Source organism: Schistocerca cancellata, chromosome 10 (assembly GCF_023864275.1).
Source record: "Schistocerca cancellata isolate TAMUIC-IGC-003103 chromosome 10, iqSchCanc2.1, whole genome shotgun sequence".
Lineage (NCBI taxonomy): Eukaryota > Metazoa > Arthropoda > Insecta > Orthoptera > Acrididae > Schistocerca > Schistocerca cancellata.
This window is the reverse complement of record NC_064635.1, coordinates 72,050,941-72,069,853: the sequence shown is the minus strand read 5'-3', so window position 1 is coordinate 72,069,853 and position 18,913 is coordinate 72,050,941. Positions and strand designations below refer to the sequence as shown.

At 44.9% G+C, this 18,913-nt stretch overlaps 1 protein-coding gene across 1 annotated transcript in view; it reads left to right on the top strand.

The window, feature by feature from the left end:
* Positions 1–18,913, top strand: part of LOC126106128 (1,5-anhydro-D-fructose reductase-like) — a 65,181-nt gene that overhangs the window by 26,864 nt on the left and 19,404 nt on the right. Inside the window, exons 3-4 of the mRNA XM_049912372.1 lie at positions 7,322–7,522; positions 14,712–14,968. Coding sequence (XP_049768329.1) covers positions 7,322–7,522; positions 14,712–14,968 — 458 coding nt within the window. The remainder of the gene's footprint in view (positions 1–7,321; positions 7,523–14,711; positions 14,969–18,913) is intronic.

Sequence of the window (18,913 nt, the reverse complement as noted above, 5' to 3'; positions counted from 1 at the left end):
CCCTTGGTATATTTCGAGAAGGACTGCTTGTCATAAGGATGTGATGACCATGGGTGGCTGGGTTGGGGTATGTAATGTGTGGCACCTATCAAAGTGGACGTATTGCTTGTGGTTGGTGGGTTTGATGTGGACAGAGGTATTGATGGATCTATCTCTGTGGTGGAGATCAACATCGAGAAAGGTGGCTTGTTGATTTGAGGAGGACCAGGTGAAGTGAGTTCAGGATTCTGTGTGTTTAGGAAGGATTCCTCTTAATGGCCATGAATAGGTTCACATAGGATGATTCCATACTGTTGCCCATAGCTGTACCCTGGATTTGTTTGAGGGTAACGGCTTCAAAGAGGAATTAATTGTGGGTGAGGATAGAGTTTCTCATGGTGACTAGGAAGGAGGTTGTAGGTCTGGAATCTTTCAGGCGTTGGGAAGGTAATGTTTAATTGCAGCAAGGCCTCAGGCATTGCGGAAATTAGTATAAAGGAAGGTGGGAAGGAGTCATCAATAGTGATGAGCAGAGCACCATGTGGTAACGGAACAGGAACTGTGGAGAGTCGGTGGAGAAAAAATGGTGTCTTCTATATAGGAGGGCAAGTTGTGGGTAATAGGCTAAAGGTGTTGATGTACAAGAGGAGAGATTGTCTCAGTGGGGGCACAGTAACCAGGCACAATGGAACAACTTGGGTGGTTGGGTTTATGCACTAGAAGGTAGGAGTATGGGAGATAGTAGGGGTGAGGAAAGAGATGGGCTTTAGGGAGGTTCTGGAATGGGCCTAACGATTTGAGGAGAGACTGGAGAATCTGCTGGATTTTTGCAATTGGGCCACTGTTGCACGGTTTGTAGGTGGATGAATCTCACAACTGATAGTGTCCTTCTGCCAAGTAATCCTTGTGGTACAAAACAACAGTGGTGAAGCCTTTGTCATCAGTTAGGATTGTAAGGTTGGGATCAGTTTTCACATTGGTGGATTGTGATTCTCTTTGTGGATGTAAGGTTAGCTTGCATCTTGAACTTTGGGAGATAATAACTCCCATGATCAAATATCTATTATCAGTCGCACATCCTTAACAATCACGGTAGCTTACACAAATGATATTCTGAACCATCGTTACAGCCTTAAGGTCAGTTAGCAAAAACGTCCTTCCAGCATGTCTTTCAAGCTGAAGGCGTCATTTCACAAGATGGAAGTGTGCTTTCCTCAATGTGACTAGCAAACAGCAGTCACATTTACTTTTGAGTCTAGTACCCATCTAATCATTGCAGCCTAGGCGTTACACGCTAAACTAGCCCATAATACAGGGTGGAGTCTCTAAAATAGGAGTGGATGCGTCGCCTACAATTGTGGCATCCAGTGGAGCCTGGTGCTGCATTCATCCTCCACCAGACCACTCTGAAGACCCCCTGCTGCCTGCCATTGCAGTCCCATGCCACACACAGTGGAGAGCTTCCACCTCCGGCAACCTTCTGCCTGCAACTGTCTCTCAAAGAACCCACTTCAGTGTCTCTTCCACCACTTTGCTGCACGAACCAAAAATTCTCTCATTGCTCATCCTCCACCCCACTTTGTTACAGTTATATTTTACATCCCCACATGGCTTTAGGATAGTGAAAAAAAAATAGTATTCGTTCTCTTTACCGAAAATAAATAATTTCAGTTTCATTAACTGACTAGCTGTCAGCTATAGCTCCGCTTATGATGAGTGATGGTAAGTTAGGTGCTGGACATGCAACATTGTCAACTGCTCTCACATGTCCTGTGTTCTAGTAAGCATAGCCCCAGAGCACTATATGGCGGCATGCACATCACCGCTACTGAGCAGTGCATGCAGGGAGGCGTGGGCAGCAGTGCGCATCTATGCATCGTGCAACTGAAGAAACTGTACATCATATTTTCTAAAGTAGCCTATGCTCTTCTTCAAGCTTCAAGTTATGTCCATACCAAATTTCATCGAAATCAGCTTATAAGTAGGCTGTTTATATTTTCTTATTGGCAACGTTATGTAGCGCTCTATATGAAAATCACTGGCTGTGCTTTGTGCAGTCTGTGGCTAGTTTGCATTGTTGTCTGCCATTGTAGTGTTGGGCAGCGGAAGCTGGATGTGAACAGCACGTAGCGTTGCGCAGTTAGAGGTGAGCCGCCAGCAGTGGTGGATGTGAGGAGAGAGATGGCGGAGTTTTGAAATTACATATATTATGACTTGTGATGATATTAAGGTAAATACATTGTTTGTTCTCTATTAAAATCTTTCATTTGCTAACTATCCCTATCAGTAGTTAGTGCCTTCCGTAGTTTGAATCTTTTATTTAGCTGGCAGTAGTGGCGCTCGCTGTATTGCAGTAGTTCCAGTAACGAAGATTTTTGTGAGGTAAGTGATTTGTGAAAGGTATAGGTTAATGTTAGTCAGGGCCATTTTTTGCAGGGATCTTTGATAGTCAGATTGCGTTGCGCTAAATAATATTGTGTATCAGGTTAAGCACAGTCGTGTATAAATTGTTCTAAGGGGACGTTTCAAGCTGAACGGTTTTTTTTTGTGAAAAAATAACAGACAGATTTACTTTTGCCTTTAATTATATTAGTATGAAAGTATGGATTAAATATGGTAAGGATTACGTGGGCATTGTATTCATTATGTTGAATAGTATTACGTAAAACAGATCCTTCCTCCACTGGTGCCAAAAACTCCCTGGTGGCTGTCACTGTCGTACCATACGGAGACCACACACAGCATGCTTCCTTCCACCTCTGACAACCTTCTGCCTGCTTCAGTCCCACAAAGGACCCTGTCTCGTGCTTCTCCCACTAGTCTGTTGCCCTCACCAAGAAACGCTCTCATTGGTCGCCGTTCGCCCTGCTCTCTTACGTTAATACTTCAAATCATTGCGAAGTTCAAAATAAAACAAAAAATTATTAGTTGTCCTCTTTACCTAAAATAAATGATTACGGTGCTACTTAGCAACAATATCTAATTGTTTTCATAATATCAAAAAGGTCTCTGTTCGAATTTGCGAATGACAGGCTTCTCGTTTGGCTGTAGTGACACTCATGGCACTACTTTGTTGTGCGCTACGTCAAAGACTCGAAACTGCCCAAGTTTCCACCCTTCAACAATACTGCGCTTTTCTTATAATTTTTTGAAAACATAAATAAAATGTAGAAATAAATATCGGAAACAGTGTACTGCAGAAATAGCACTGACGTAACATGATAGACATGTAGTATTCCAATGTTAATAAAATCTAAACGGCACGACGTATAATACACCCTGAGGTGACAAAAGGCATGGAATACAGATATGAACATTTCGACAAGGAGGTAGTATCGCACACAGAAGTTATAAAAGGGCCCACTGTTGGCGGGATTATCATCTGTACTCAGGTGATTCATGTGAAAAGGTCTCCGACGTGGTTGTAGCCACTCGACGGGATTTAACACACTTTGAAAGCGGAATTGTAATTGGAGCTAAACGCATAAGACATCCCATTTCGTAAATGGTTAGGAAATTCAATATTCCGAAATCCACAGTGTCAGGAGTGTACCCAGAATGCCAAATTTCAGGCATCGTGCTCTGGTCAGACGAGTCTCGATTTCAGTTGGTAAGAGCTGATGGTGGGGTCCGAGTCTGGCGCAGACCCCACAAAGCCCTGGAGCCAAGTGGTCAATAAGGCACTGAGCAAGCTGGTGACGACACCACAGTGGTCTGGGTTTCATTTACATTGGAACTGACTGCATCCTCTGATCCAACTGAAGCGATCGTTGACTGGAAATGGTTGTGTTCGGCTACTTCGAGACGACTTGCAGCTACGATGGAATTTTTGTGGATGATAATGCGCCGTGTCACCCGGCCACAATTGTTCGCGATTGGTTTGAAGAACACTCTGGACAGTTTGAGTGAATAATTTGGCCCCTCATCGAACATTTGTGGGACTGAACCGTGATTTATATTCAAAGAATATTCTTAAGAATTTATCTTATTTACTAGCGATTCATCAAGAACGTTCACACATTCAATCACACTATGTAAGAATGGAAGTAGTTGCCAGGGAGTAACTGATGGAATCATAAGCAAATTCCTTTTTAACAAATGGTAATTTATTCACTTTAATTGTGAAAGGATTTAAAATTATAATCAGAAAGCACCTTGCAAATATCAAGTTACAATTTATTCAGAGGCAGAAAGAAACAATTTTTCGACTGTATGGGGTTTCGGCCTGAGAACCTTGCCGCTCCCTTTTGACACGACCGTAGTTACTACCGCCCACAACAACCTCTGAAAGACTACATTGGTGCAAATCTGCAACACACCAGATTACTTTAAACTAAGAGTTTTAACAATTCACACAAGCACACGAACTATGCACCGCGTAGGAGGGATGGAAATGGTACAAAACACTAAAATTAAAATATTAACTTTGCCACCGAAGGTGCAACTTGATTTTAACTTCTAAGCAAACCTTACGGTCAAAGGATGGCAACTTTATATACTAAAATGATCATTTAAATAAAAGCCCATGAAATGCAATCTTATATAAAATTATACAAGGTTGGCCAAACAAGTCAACATGCTCTACAGTACACATATACCGCCTCTCAAGATGATAGGCAAGATCAAAACATATTTCAGGAATTAGGCCATTACACTCCAAGCAATAAATTCGTTAACACACCAAATCCGACAAACATGACAGAGGCAGCTAATAACGTACGGTAGATTGATAGGGAGATTACCGAACAACCCGAACCGCAGGTTGCTCTAACCCGCCCCTACTCCACAAGGGAAAAACGGACCACCTTCCCACAGGTGGGCTAACGGAGAAGAATGGTGGGACGACCCCAAAACACCAAGAAAACAAGTAGAATTTAACAAGTAAATGAAACATCACCAATCACTTAACTTCTAATAAACTGCGATCTCTGGAGAGGACCTGGCGCAGCACCCCCAAATCGCTCTCCCGAACCGCCAGCTGCCAGCCGCTTCAACGGACGCAGGAAGGCGCGCCGATCTCCCGTCTCACGGCGTCGCAGCTCGCACCGGCCAGACTGATGTCGTGGGTTGACTCCTGTTGCTCTCGTGTCGGCCGCGAAGCCACTACCCCTCGCTATACGGCGCGTCCCACTGGACTCACGTGGCGACCGCACATGCGCCGACACTCAAGACGGACAAGTCATCTCGTGTCTCAGTGCGCGACCGACCGACCGATCAATCCAACCGCCTTGACCATTGCCTGAGCAAACTCGAGCAGACTGGCAGCCTAACGCGCAGACTCAGATGCAGGAACTAATCCCCGGCCGGGCGACCACTCGCAGAGTTCTCTTACTGGAGGAGTGGAAAGACTCTCATTTTGCCGGCCTTAAAGGTTGATCCGAACTAAAGACATACTAGCACTCCGGACGACAGACAGACACTAACTGTCTCACAAATGCGGACGAGAGGGAGACTAGCAAGCTGGGGACGAGAGACTCACCCAGACTGCCCCAGACTGACCCCAGACTGACCGACTGGCGAGCTGATAGCGCCACTTAAATGTACGTGAACAGGCAACCTTTCCCCTTTCCCACCAGAGGGAGAGACACCAAAGCTGCGATTGCCACAGCGGCGCCACCGCCAGGAACGGAGGGCGACTGCTTCACACTACGCGCTGCGGCGCGCCCTTCAAAGCAGCAATTTTTACCACGGCTCAGGGACAATGTTGATCTCAGTTCGCGCAAAAAATCCTGCACCGGCCGCAATTTCGTATCTATGGACAGTTACAGAGGTAGCGTGCGTGCCTCAGAATTTGTGCAAGGGACTTCCAAGGACTTTTTGAGCCCATGCCACGTCGAGTTCCTGCACCACGCCGGGCAAAAAAAGGTCCGACACGCTATGAGGATGTACCCCATGACTTTTGTCCCCTCAGCGCATGCCAGCGTACAGAGAGCATAAAAGAAATGCTATCCTAGACAAAAGAGTGGGTCAGTAAGTGTTAGCTTGGACAGAGCTGAAAAGAAACAGCTCAATGTATCGAAATCTTTTCTTAAGAATCATTTCGCAGCCAACCTACCCAGCAACATCCTTACAAGGTTTTCATACTGTTTCGTACCATGCTGTATAGTCAAAGAAACTGGTACACCTGCCTAATATCGTGAAGGGCCACCACAAGCACGCAGAAGTATAACAACAAGACGGGGCATGGATTCGACTAATGTCTTAGGTAGTGTTGGAGGGAACTGGATCCACGAATTCTGCAGGGCTATACCTAAATCCGTAAGAGTACGACGGCTTCGAGATCTCTTCTGAACAGCAGGTTGAAGGCATCCCAAAAATGCACAATAATGTTCATGTTGGGGAGTTTGGTGGCCAGCAGAAGTGTTTAAACTCAGAAGAGTGTTCCTGGAGACACTCTGTAGCACTTCTGGACGTGTGGGTGCCACATTGCCCTGCTGGAATTGCCCAACTTCGTCGGAATGAACAATGGACATGAATGGATGCAGGCGATCACCTGTCAGAGTGTCACCTGTCAGAGTCGCATCTAGAAGTAGCAGGGTCTCATATCACTCCAACTGCATACGTCCCACACCGAGCCTCCACCAGCTTGAACAGTCCCCCACTGAGATGCAATGTCCATGGATTTATGAGGTTGTCTCCATACCCGTACACTTCCGTCTGCTTGATACAATTCGAAACAAGACTCGTCCGACTCGGTAACAAGTTTCCAGTCATCAACAGTCCAATGTCATTATTGATGTGCCCAGACGGGGCGTAAAGCTTTGTGTCGTGCAGTCATCAAGGGTACACGAGTGGGCCTTCAGCTCCGAAAACCCATATCGATGGTCTTTTATTGAAGGGTTCGCATGATGTTGATGTCCCAGCATTGAAACGTGCAGCAGTTTAAGGAAGGGTTGCACTTCTGCCACGTCGAGCGATTCTCTTCACTCGTCGTCCGTCCTGTTCTTGCAGTATCTTTTTCCGGCCGCAGCGATGTCGGAGATTTGACGTTTTACCGGATCCCTGATATTCATGTTACACTCGTGAAATGATTGTACGGGGAAATCTCCACTTCATCACCGCCTCGGAGATGCTGTGTGCCATCGCTCGGTCACCGACTATAGCACCACGTTTAAACTCATTTAAATGTTGATAACCTGCCATTTTAGCTGCAGTGACCGATCTAAGAACTGCTGCAGACACTTGTTGCCGACCATAGCGCCGTCTCCTGCCTGTTTACATATCACTGTATTTGAAAACACATTCCTATACCAGTTCCTTTGGTGCTCCAGTGTAGAAGATAATCCCTTTGTAACTGATCTTGTTTATCGGGGATACTGAGATGGTAATCTTTTTTTTTCAGCTGCCATTGATCGGTATGCGGCATTCTGGGGTGGAGAAGTACCTCAAGAAGTCCCTGTCCAACCTCCAGGTGGACTACGTGGACCTGTACCTGGTGCATAACCCCATCGGCTTCCAGGACGTGGACGATGGAGGCTACCCCAAGGACAAAGATGGGCAGGTGCTGCTAGACATGACCACAGACCACATCAGTATATGGAAGGTATTGTGCTTATTGCAAATAAGGGCGCCATACGTAGTCACGCACACGCCGGCCCCAGATCGAATCCGCCTGGCGGATTAACGACGAGGGCCGGTGTGCCGGCCAGCCTGGATGTGGTTTTTCGGCGGTTTTCCACATCCCGCTAGGTGAATACCGGGCTGGTCCCCACGTTCCGCCCCAGTTGCACGCGTCGCAGACATTTGAAACACTTCCGCACTATTTCACGATGTACACTAGACGCAGACAGTTCAGTTGGGGTACACTGATTCCGTCCTGGGGGGTACGGGGTAGCGGCAGGAAGGGCATCCGGCCATCCCTCATACTAACACTGCCAAAGAAAGCAATCAAAATAAAGACGTAGTCACGCACAGAAAGCAAGAGCACTGAATCCCTGACGCTCAGAACCACTTTTTTTTGCGACAAAGTTAGCAGCATTGCGTTCAAGGACAAGTTGTGCATTCTACACGCACGCACGTTCTTCAAAATGGTTCAAATGGCTCTGAGCACTATGGGACTCAACATCTTAGGTCATAAGTTCCATAGAACTTAGAACTACTTAAACCTAACTAACCTAAGGACATCACACACACCCATGCCCGAGGCAGGATTCGAACCTGCGACCGTAGCAGTCCCGCGGTTCCGGAATGCAGCGCCAGAACCGCACGGCCACCGCGGCCGGCGTTCTTCTTAGTTCAAATGTTCATATGTGTGTGAGTTCTTAAGGGACCAAACTGCAGAGGTCATCGGTCCCTAGACTTACACACTACTTAAACTAACCTAAACTAACCTATGCTACGAACAACACACACACCCATGTCCGAGGGAGGACTCGAACCTCCGGCGGGAGAGGCCGCTCAGTCAGTGACATGGCGCCTCTAACTGCGGTTCTTCTTAGTCGGCTGAGTGTTTTGTTGAAATGAGTGTCTCTTCTCTGACTCCAGTCAGTTGTGGCGTGAAGAGTATTACTCGGTTTCGCCTTCGAAACTGGGTTTCTTCCTCCAATGGAAACACGCCCTTTCATATTTTGAACGAAATAAGTGGGAGTGGGTGACGAGTCGCACTAATGCGTTAAAGTGGCATCGTGAGTTTAAACCTGGTGGAACGTATCTTCATGATGAACGTAAGAGAGGGTTTCATTCAAACATGACTGATGAAACGGTGAACAAGGCTGAAGAAATGATTGTCGGAAACCATCGATTGGACTAGATGAAAACAATGTTTCCAGATATATCCAGATTTCATCTCATGGAATTATTATTGAAACGTTTGGTTTCCAATAACTGTTTGCAAAGTGGGTATCAAAAGAACTCACAAACACAAAGTCAAAAGAACAGCATCTTCACCTAAATTTATTGAACACTTTCAACTGCAAGATGAACCACTGATTGACTCTGCTGTGACTGTAACAAAATGTGGGTGGCTGCTGCACTCGGACACTAAAAAACAATCAGTACAGTGGCGACATCTCTCCACAACAACAGTGAAAAATTCAGAACCGTCGTTTCGGCCCAAAAACTCATGGCCTCTATCTTTGAGATCGTAAATGGAGTCTCCTCATTCCGTATTGGCCCTATCAGTTAATGCTGTGCAGTGCTATGAAACCTCTAAGGGCGATATAGAGAACAAGGAGGGTTAATCTGAACGAAGCGAATGGCACTTTGTTGCATGACAGTGTGCGTCTCCACGCAGCCAAAACCACAAAACACCTCTTGCATTTATTCAGTTGTGATATCATTAATCACCCTTCTCATAGGCCTCATTCGGTCCTTCAGAGTTTCATCTATTCGCCTCTCTGAAATTGTCTATAAGTGAATAAAGGTTTTCTGTCGACGATTAAGATCCATAATCCTGTCAAAAAATGACCGAATGAGAATAAGGGAGTCTTTTCTTGCTAAGGTATCAGAAAACTAACCCCTTGGCTAACCAAGTGTGCTGAGAACGAAGACGACAACTGGAACAATAGTGTTTGTTGTACGTCTGTGAGTCTGTAAATTTTCCATAGACATATTCCCTTTCCGATTTTAAAACAACTGGGTACTGAATTGCAAAGATATGAATGGTTCAATGGTGTCCACTGCAGTTAGTGGTCGTATCTGTGCCAGAGCTAATACTTCATTTGTAGTGTCAACGTTTCCATAATGATATACAGGGTGTCCGAAAAGTCTTTCCCTGATTACATAGATTGATAACTCAGGCTAGAAGTAAGATACAAATATGGAACTTGTGCCGAATTGTTTACAACTATCAAAGTTTTTTTTCTGTTTTAGATTCGCAGTACGTAAGTAGTGGATGAGGTGCAGTGCCCAAGAAGCCATGTTAACAAATAAGGAGAAGGCACAGTGTGTCCTGTGGTACCATGAGACACGATCACCAACCACAGTGCAGAGACACTTCCAGACAACATTTGGAAGGAATCCACCTGATGTCAAGAGCATTAAAGCCTGGTATGAGAGGTTCAAGAACATAGGATCGGTTGCTGACCTTCCGAGGTCTGGTCGACCAAGAACCTCAGCATACAGGGTGGAAGCTGTAAGGTAGTCTTTTCTGCGAAGTCCGAAGAAATCGGTGTTCAGGGCCTCACGTGAATTACAGATGCCAAAAAGCTCTCTCCGTGACATTTTACACAAACGTTTATTGTTTCGTGCATACAAAGTGCAAATCTTTCAGGCCTTGTTGCCCAATGACAGTACACGTCGATATGACTTTGCGGTTGAAATGCTATCACGTATTGAGGACGATGATGGTTATCTCAGACGAATTGCCTTTTCCGACGAAGCGACCTTTTTTGTCAGTGGAGTAGTGAATCGCCATAATGTGCGCATTTGTGGTTCACAACCCCCTGGCGAGGTCGTGGAGTGCACCAGAGGCAGTCCAAAGGTGAATGTTTGGTGCGCGCTATTGCACGAGCGAATTATCGGGCCATCCTTCTTCGCTGAGGCTACCATCACATCTGCAGTGTATCTGGACATGTTGCAACTGTATGCTGTTCCTCAGCTGCTTCAGTATCACCCCGATGTCTTGTTTCAGCAAGACGGTGCACCGCCTCATTGGGGTTTGAACGTCCGTGTCTATCTCGATATGACCTTTCCTGGGCGATGGTGGGCCAACGGTTTGGCCTCCACGCTCTCCTGACATAACAACATCAGACTTCTTTTTATGGGGTTATGTCAAGGACGAGGTCTACCGAACACGTGTACCAGATCTTGAAACCCTGCGGCAACGGATAACCACACTCATTGAATCGATCCCTCCAGTGATGTTGGCTAATGTGTGGACGGAAATTGAATATCGCCTAGATGTGCTACGTGCTACCAAGGGTTCTCATGTGGAAGCTTACTGATGTGTGAAAAAAACTTTGATAGTTTATAAACAATTAGACACCAGTTTCATATTTATATCTTACTTCTAGCCTGAGTTACCAATTTATGTAATCAGGGAAAGACTTTTCGGACACCCTGTATAAAAACGATGTTCTAATCGACTGGAATTTGAGGGCTGGGTTGGCTAACCTGCGTACAGTGAGTTTTCTGCACTCTAAAAAGGCTAAATCTGTGTCACTGTGACAGAAAGATTTTCCAGTGGTTAAACAGCTTTAAAACACGATGAGAATCGACATGTTGAAAAGAGTGTTAGAGTAGACAATCTACTTGGAGATTGGACAGCAAGGTAGACACAGCTGAGAGAATTATTCGTGATGCTCGTAATGCCAAAATTGACAATACTGTGCATGGGTTTCAGATTAGCCATCAAACTCTTAAACTCAGAAAGTTTTTGCTCGTTGTGTACCACAGCAGCTGCTAGACAAAGGCAAAGAGGAGCATTTGGAAGTGTCGGAAACACATTTAAGGTGTTTTCAAGATAAAGGAGAACACTTTCTCAGTCACATGGGATCCATTAGCACGAACCGCAGGGAAATTAGCAGGGCGTGTAGTGGGAAGATCGTCTACAGAAAAGAAAGCCCAAAAATTTGCAGGAAAGCAGGCGATCACAGTATTTTTGAATATGAAAGGCCTGCAGGCGATTCACTACTCTCTAATGATGAAGCAATGAACGGTGACAGTAACTGTGGACTATTGTGAAATCTCTAACTGCAAATGTGAGTGATGAGCTCGTAGAAGGCAGCCCCGAAATGTGTGATTTTGCTTCACGGCTGTCAACTTAATTATTATTATTGTTGCATTAACTTTAAAGATACAACCTAAAAACCTACGTGTGAGGCAAATATGACGAGAAAGCCGCATTCTCTTTTAAAACTATTTTTTATTCCATAAAGTCTCTACTTCGCCTTGAAACTCAGAGACAACTGCACACAGGGTGTAAACGATTATAATTTACAACGTAGCCTAGTTGTGCAGAGTAAGTCGAATAGGTGAGTAGAGGAAGTCGAGACGAACAATTCTGTACAAGACACATGGAGTTGGGAAACAGCCACAGACGGGTACACAAGACTACCTGAGCTACAGCCCACGAGCGTCGCGTGAGATTTTCATGTTCTCTTCTCCAGCTCTTTACACGCAAACTATTAATGCTGCAGAAAAATGAATACGACCTTTTTTTGTAGGAAATTTAACGAATTTAACGCAGTTAAATTTTGTAGTGGAAACGTTTTCGCTAGAGGCCACGATATTTCACTTATTATAGAAAAGCATAGAAAAATGACCTTCAAAGCTTTTGCATAGTACATCACACATGATTATCAATATTGAACTAGTAATAGATTTCTCTTTCATTTTTCATATACATCTGTCTGTAAAGTTTATATTTTAAGTACAGTAAAACGTAATTGTAAAATTTCATATTCGTTTCACGGTCGTCTGTTAAAGGCTGCGTCATGCCCGTACACAATTAGAAGTTCTCTTTCTCAAGTAACTGATGACTGATTCCATTCGCGAACTCTTGCCCCCTTCTTTCTTTTCACGTATAAAGTTAAGACGATATTCCAGCATCTTTATGTAGCAGTCGCTATTACTGATACAAAGCTTCCGATTTTAGTATGCTGTTTCTCAGCTCCCGTGTCGGGATTCGCGATTTATATAAATAAATCTTCATTTCCCGCACAGTGGGTACGGCACTTTGATGCGTAGGATAATGTGACGTAGACACCAACAAACTGTAAAAGAAAACTATTAATATTGGTTTGACAGATGACTGTTAATTGCCAGTTATTTAATGCGAGTAATTCCCTTGCTGGTAAAGCAATCTACTGTACTCGAAACTTTAATTTCGAGCTGCTGGAGCACCCACTGTACAGTCCTATGGCAGCTCCAAGTGATGTTCACCTTTTTAGTCTGACAGAGAAGGACGAGAATGAATCCAAGTTTTTGTTGGAGAATAAGACTGTTGAGGTGGTGCAGGAGTGGATGTGGACAAGGGCACAGAGCTTCTTGAAGGACGGAATTAGGATACTTGTAAAAAAATGGACCAAGTGTATAGAGGTTGAAGGGCATTGTGTAAAATAATGATGTTATTGGCAGTGTTGTTTTACCTACTGAGCCGTGATTTATTTTCAAAGAATATTCTTAAGAATTTATTTTATTTACTAGCGATTCATCAAGAACATTAACACATTTAATCACACTATGTAAGCATGGAAGTAGTTGCCAGGGAGTAATTGATGAAATCATATCCAAATTTCTTTTAACAAATAGGAATTTTATTCACTTTAGTAATGCCTAAAAGCATTTTTTAAAAGAAACAGATTTAAAATTATAATCAAAAAGCATCCTCTAAATATCAAAGTTACAATTTATTCAGAGGCAGAAGGAAAGAAGTTTCGACTGTATGAGTTTTCGGGCAGAGAACCTTGCCGCTCCCTTTTGACACGGCCATAGTTACGACCGCTCATAACAGCCTCTCAAAGACTACACTGGTGCAAATCTGCAATACACCAGATTACTTTAAACTAAAAGTTTTAACAATTTACACAAGCACACAAACTATGCTCCCCCGTAGGAGGGATAGAAATGGTAAAAAACACGAAAAATTAAAATATTAAATTTGCCACTGAAGGTGCAACTTGACTTTAACTTCTAAGAAAAGCCTTACGGTGAAAGGGTGGCAACTTTATACAGTAAAATGATCATTTAAATAAAAGCTCATAAAATGCAATCTTATATAAAATTCTACAAGTTTGGCCAAGCAATAGTTAAGATGCTCTACAGTACACAGATACTGTCTCTCAAGATCATAGGTAATAATGTCAAAGTTTCCAAAGATCAAAACATATTTCAGGTATTAGGCCGTTACACTCCAAGCATTAAATTCGTTAACACACCAAATCCGACAAACATGACAGCGGGAGCTACTAACGTACAGTAGATTGATAGGGAGATTACCGAACAACCCGAAACGCAGGTTGCTCTAACCCTCCCCTACTCCACAAGGGAATAACGGACCACCCAATTTATAAACAACCACCTTCCCGCGGGTGGGCAAACGGAGAAGAATGGTGGGACGACCCCAAAGCAAAACGGCTGGTGACCTCAGCAAGAAAACAAGTAGAATTTAACAAGGGTAAATCAAACAACATATCACCAATCACTTAACTTCTAATAAACTGCGATTTCTCGAGAAGACCTGGCGCAGCACCCCCAAATCGCTCTCTCGAACCGTCCGCTGCCAGCCGCTTCAACGGACGCAGGAAGGTGCCCGTCTCACGGCGTCGCAGCTCGCACAGGCCAGACTGATGTCGTGGGTTGACTCTTGTTGCTCTCGTGTCGACCGCTAAGTCACTACCCTCGCTATACGCCGCGGCCCACTGGACTCACGTGGCGACCTCACATGCGCCGACGCTCAAGACGGACAAGTCATCTTGTGCCCCAGTGCGCGACCGACCAACCGATCGATCCAAACCGCCAATGACCATTGCCTGAGCAAACTCGAGCAGACTGGCGGCCTAACGCGCAGACTCAGATGCAGGGCGACTGCTTCACACTACGCGCTGCGGCGCGCTCTTCAAAACAGCAATTTTTACCACGGCTCACCAACAAGAAGTTCCTTTCAGATAACTGCGTTTGTCTGTTGCTGTGGCAAGCACTGTGTAGTTCAGGTGAGGTTGTAATGATTTAATACTATAGATTTCCTCTCTGTGTGGGCCAAATTCCAGTCCATTCTTAACGTCTCATCAGTGTGCAGCAGTGTTGTTAGTGCAGGAGTGTGATCGAACTACTTGTGGGCTTGCTCTGTGCAGGGGATGGAGGCTCAGGTGGACGCGGGACGCACGCGCTCCATAGGGCTGTCCAACTTCAATGCGCGCCAGATCAAGCGGGTGTGGCAATCGGCGCGCATCAAACCCGCGAACCTGCAGGTGGAGATGCACGCCTACTTCCAGCAGCGCGAGCTCAGGGCCTTCTGCCGCGCGCTGGACATCACCGTCTGCGCCTGGGGTCCACTGGGCACGCCTCAGATCTACTCTTTCGTCGAGAAGCAGGGCGGCGATGTCAGCAAGTACGTACACCCTGATCTCTCGTTAACTGTGAACTTACACACAGAGCAGGAAAACGCCATGTAAAGGTACAAGGACACGAGTCGCTCATCGACTTGCAGACCCTATGCAGAGCACCTGATCGGAATTGGGACCTAATGTCCAACATTTAAACAGGCGGTGGCCTGACTCACAAGTACACCATCGATAGCGGAGGCTGTGAGATGTACGTTCATCAAACACTTGTGACCATCCATTGTGACAAGTTTGCATGTTTGGAAACATTGTCTCTGCAATACTGGACATCCACCAGTGACGCTGTTGATCTCAAAAACACAAATTCTCGTGTGATCTTCGCTGGACTATGAACCGAGCGTCTTCCGCTCATTTTCGAGCCCACATCATGTGACGTCTGCAGTATTCAGTGTGTAACACACTGCTCAGGTATCATGTCCGTGCTAATGACATATGCCATATCAAGCCGAAACATTCGGAGCCTGTTCGTCGCAATTTTCAAATCGGAGAAACCTTCCTGTGACTTTTGGCGACTCAGTAAAATGGTCAAGACGTTGCTATGGGAACTCATTGTGGAGCTATTAATACATTGAAGACCCATTATAACGGAACTCATTGTGGAGCTATTAATACATTGAAGACCCATTATAACACTAGCGTACCATGACATAAGCTAATGTTACCCTCTGAAAGTACTCCGTCTTCAGGCCACGAGTGGCCTACCGGGACCATCAGACCGCCGTGTCGTCGTCGGTGGAGGATGCGGATAGAAGGAGCGTGGGGTCAGCACACCGCTCTCCCGGTCGTAAGATGGTATTCTTGATCGAAGCCGCTACTATTCGGTCGAGTAGCTCCTCAATTGACATCACGAGGCTGAATGCAGCCCGAAAAATGGCAACAGCGCATGGCGGCCTGGATGGTCACCCATTTAAGTGCCGACCACGCCCGACAGCGCTTAACTTCGGTGATCTCACGGGAACCGGTGTAACCACTGCGGCAAGGTCGTTGCCGTACCCTCCGAAAGGATTTTGGAATTCTGAGCGCGTGTTCGTCTAATGGATAAGGGTATTGGACAGTAATTTTGAATCTATTGCAATTAATAGAAAAAACTAAACAGGCTTTAATTTTTGGGGTTAATGAAAGTAGTAAAATTCATATACGAATGAAAAATGGAACGGTCGCCAGCCTAATTAGGCACATTAATTTGAAAATATATGTTTAAGAAAATTTAATATTTGTTGTTGAAGTGACTTTCATTAAGATTTCCCTTTGAGTAGGACATAGGATACAAACCAACACAGGGCACTCTGAGCTATATGTACCAGCAGTCACCAATTATGCACGTAAAAGTAAAAATAAAAAGCAACATTGTACCAAACTCACACTAATAAGAGCTAATAAGATTGTTGCTTGGATCAGTACTGAAATGTTCCTGCAAGAAGTGCAGAACTGAAATTGGCCAGGAGAGGCTTCTGACAAATAAAGATAAATAATATCATAAATACACTGTTTGTATCCATCTGCTTATATTTGTTTCCCTTAGTAGCAATTATATATATATATATATATATATATATATATATATATATATATATATATATATATTTAAATCTTACGGGACTTAACTGCTCAGGTCATCAGTCCCTAAGCTTACACACTACTTAACCTAAATTATCCTAAGGACAAACACACAAACGAATGCCCGAAGGAGGACTCGAACCTCTGCTGGGACTAGCCGCACAGTCCATGACTGCAGCGCCCTAGGCCGCTCGACTAAGCCCTCGTGGCAGCAATTATATTCCAATTATTTTTCTAATATGAGAAGAACATGGCGGGGACGCATAAACTGATACTGTATCTTCAAAAAAATCGATCATGATAGTAATCAAGGCTAAATTATGTTTCAAATAAGTTTAACTCATATGCCTCTTTCAGCACCTGTGAAGCAGGTATTTTAGATAGTAACATTTACACAGGCTGGCACTAAATTTTTGCAGAACGATACTTTGCAATAAACTAAGAGTAGAGCACTTGCCCGCGAAAGGCAAAGGTCCCGAGTTCGAGTCTCGGTGGGGCACACAGTTTTAATCTGCCAGGAAGTTTCATATCAGCGCATACTCCGCTGCAGAGTGAAAATCTCATTCTGGAAACATCCCCCAGGCTGTGGCTAAGCCATGTCTCCGCAATATCCTTTCTTTCAGGAGTGCTAGTTCTGCAAGGTTCGCAGGAGAGCTTCTGTAAAGTTTGGAAGGTAGGAGTCGAGGTACTGGCAGAAGTAAAGCTGTGAGTACCGGGCGTGAGTCGTGCTTCGGTAGCTCAGTTGGTAGAGCACTTGCCCGCGAAAGGCAAAGGTCCCGAGTTCGAGTCTCGGTGGGGCACACAGTTTTAATCTGCCAGGAAGTTTCATATCAGCGCACACTCCGCTGCAGAGTGAAAATCTCATTCTGGAAACTAAGAGTACTTTAGCAAAATTCTAACGAACTTCAACTTTTGCTAATCGTTGCACATTTGACAAACATAAATAAACGACTAGTTCATTTGAAATGGGTTACTCGGTTTCATAAACACTTAGGAGAGGACCCTGCATAGGTTCATGGTAAGGACAGAAGATACGGTCCCAAACACAGATTTATAACATTTGGATTAATATTAAAATCACTCACACAAATTAACTGGTCCATGCTGTGATATATGTCTGCATGCATGAAGTTGGTGGACGAAGTTGTGGTGGCAAGTGACGTGGCGGCTAATTGTAATCACGACTCTTGATGTTTGAATGCTCTATAAAATTTCTTCTTGGCGACGGATTTTTAAATTATTAGAGCCGTTCCTTATTGCTGAGAGTGCCAAGCAACAGGCAAATCCAAATCCGAGGCAAAATTCCTTGCGAAGCGGCTTCTAATTGCCTCTCTTGGCACCGTCGATGTGTACCGTGCAACGGCTAGCCACTAACTGCGTACTGTTCACCACAAGGAGCCGCCCAGTTCGACCGCCAAAACCACCTTTTAGATCGCGCCATGCCACTTCCGTTGAGGATGGACTTCCTTACCTCTTTTACATTTTACAATGCAAGTGCCCTAAGCAAGAACCAGCTTCCAATACAAATTATTTATCTTATAAACTTGCACATATTATAAAATTTCATTGTTTTAAACAATCATTTATCTTTTTTCATATATATATATATATATATATATATATATATTACAAACTTTAAATTTTCTGCCGGCCTTTGTGGCCGTGCGGTATAGTGAACCAGTTGCTCGGCCACCATTGACCAGACGTTTTCAATTGGTGAGAGATCTGGAGAATGTGCTGGCCAGGGCAGCAATCGAACATTTTCTGTATCCAGAAAGGCCCGTACAGGACCTGCAACATGTGGTCGTGCATTATCCTGCTCAAATATACGGTTTCGCAGGGATCGAATGAAGGGTAGAGCCACGGGTAGTAACACATCTGAAATGTAACGTCCACTGTTCAAAGTTCCGTCAATGCGAACAAGAGGTGACCGACACGTGTAACCAATGGCACCCCATACCATCACGCTGGCTGATACGCCAGTATGGCGATGACGAATGCACGCTTCTAATGTGCGTTCACCGCCATGTCGCCAAACACGGATGCGACCATCATGATGCTATAAACAGAACCTGGATTCATCCGAATAAATGACGATTTGCCATTCGTGCACCCAGGCTCGTCGTCGAGTACACCATCGCAGGCGCTCCTGTCTGTGATGCAGCGTCAAGGGAAACCGCAGCCATGATCTCCGAACAGATAGTCCATGCTGCTGCAAACGTCGTCGAACTGTTCGTGCAGATGGTTGTTGTCTTGCAAACGTCCCCATCTGTTGACTCAGAGATCGAGACGTGACTGCACGATCCGCTACAGCCATGCGGGTAAGATGCCTGTCATCTCGACTGCTACTGATACGAGGCCGTTGGGATCCAGCA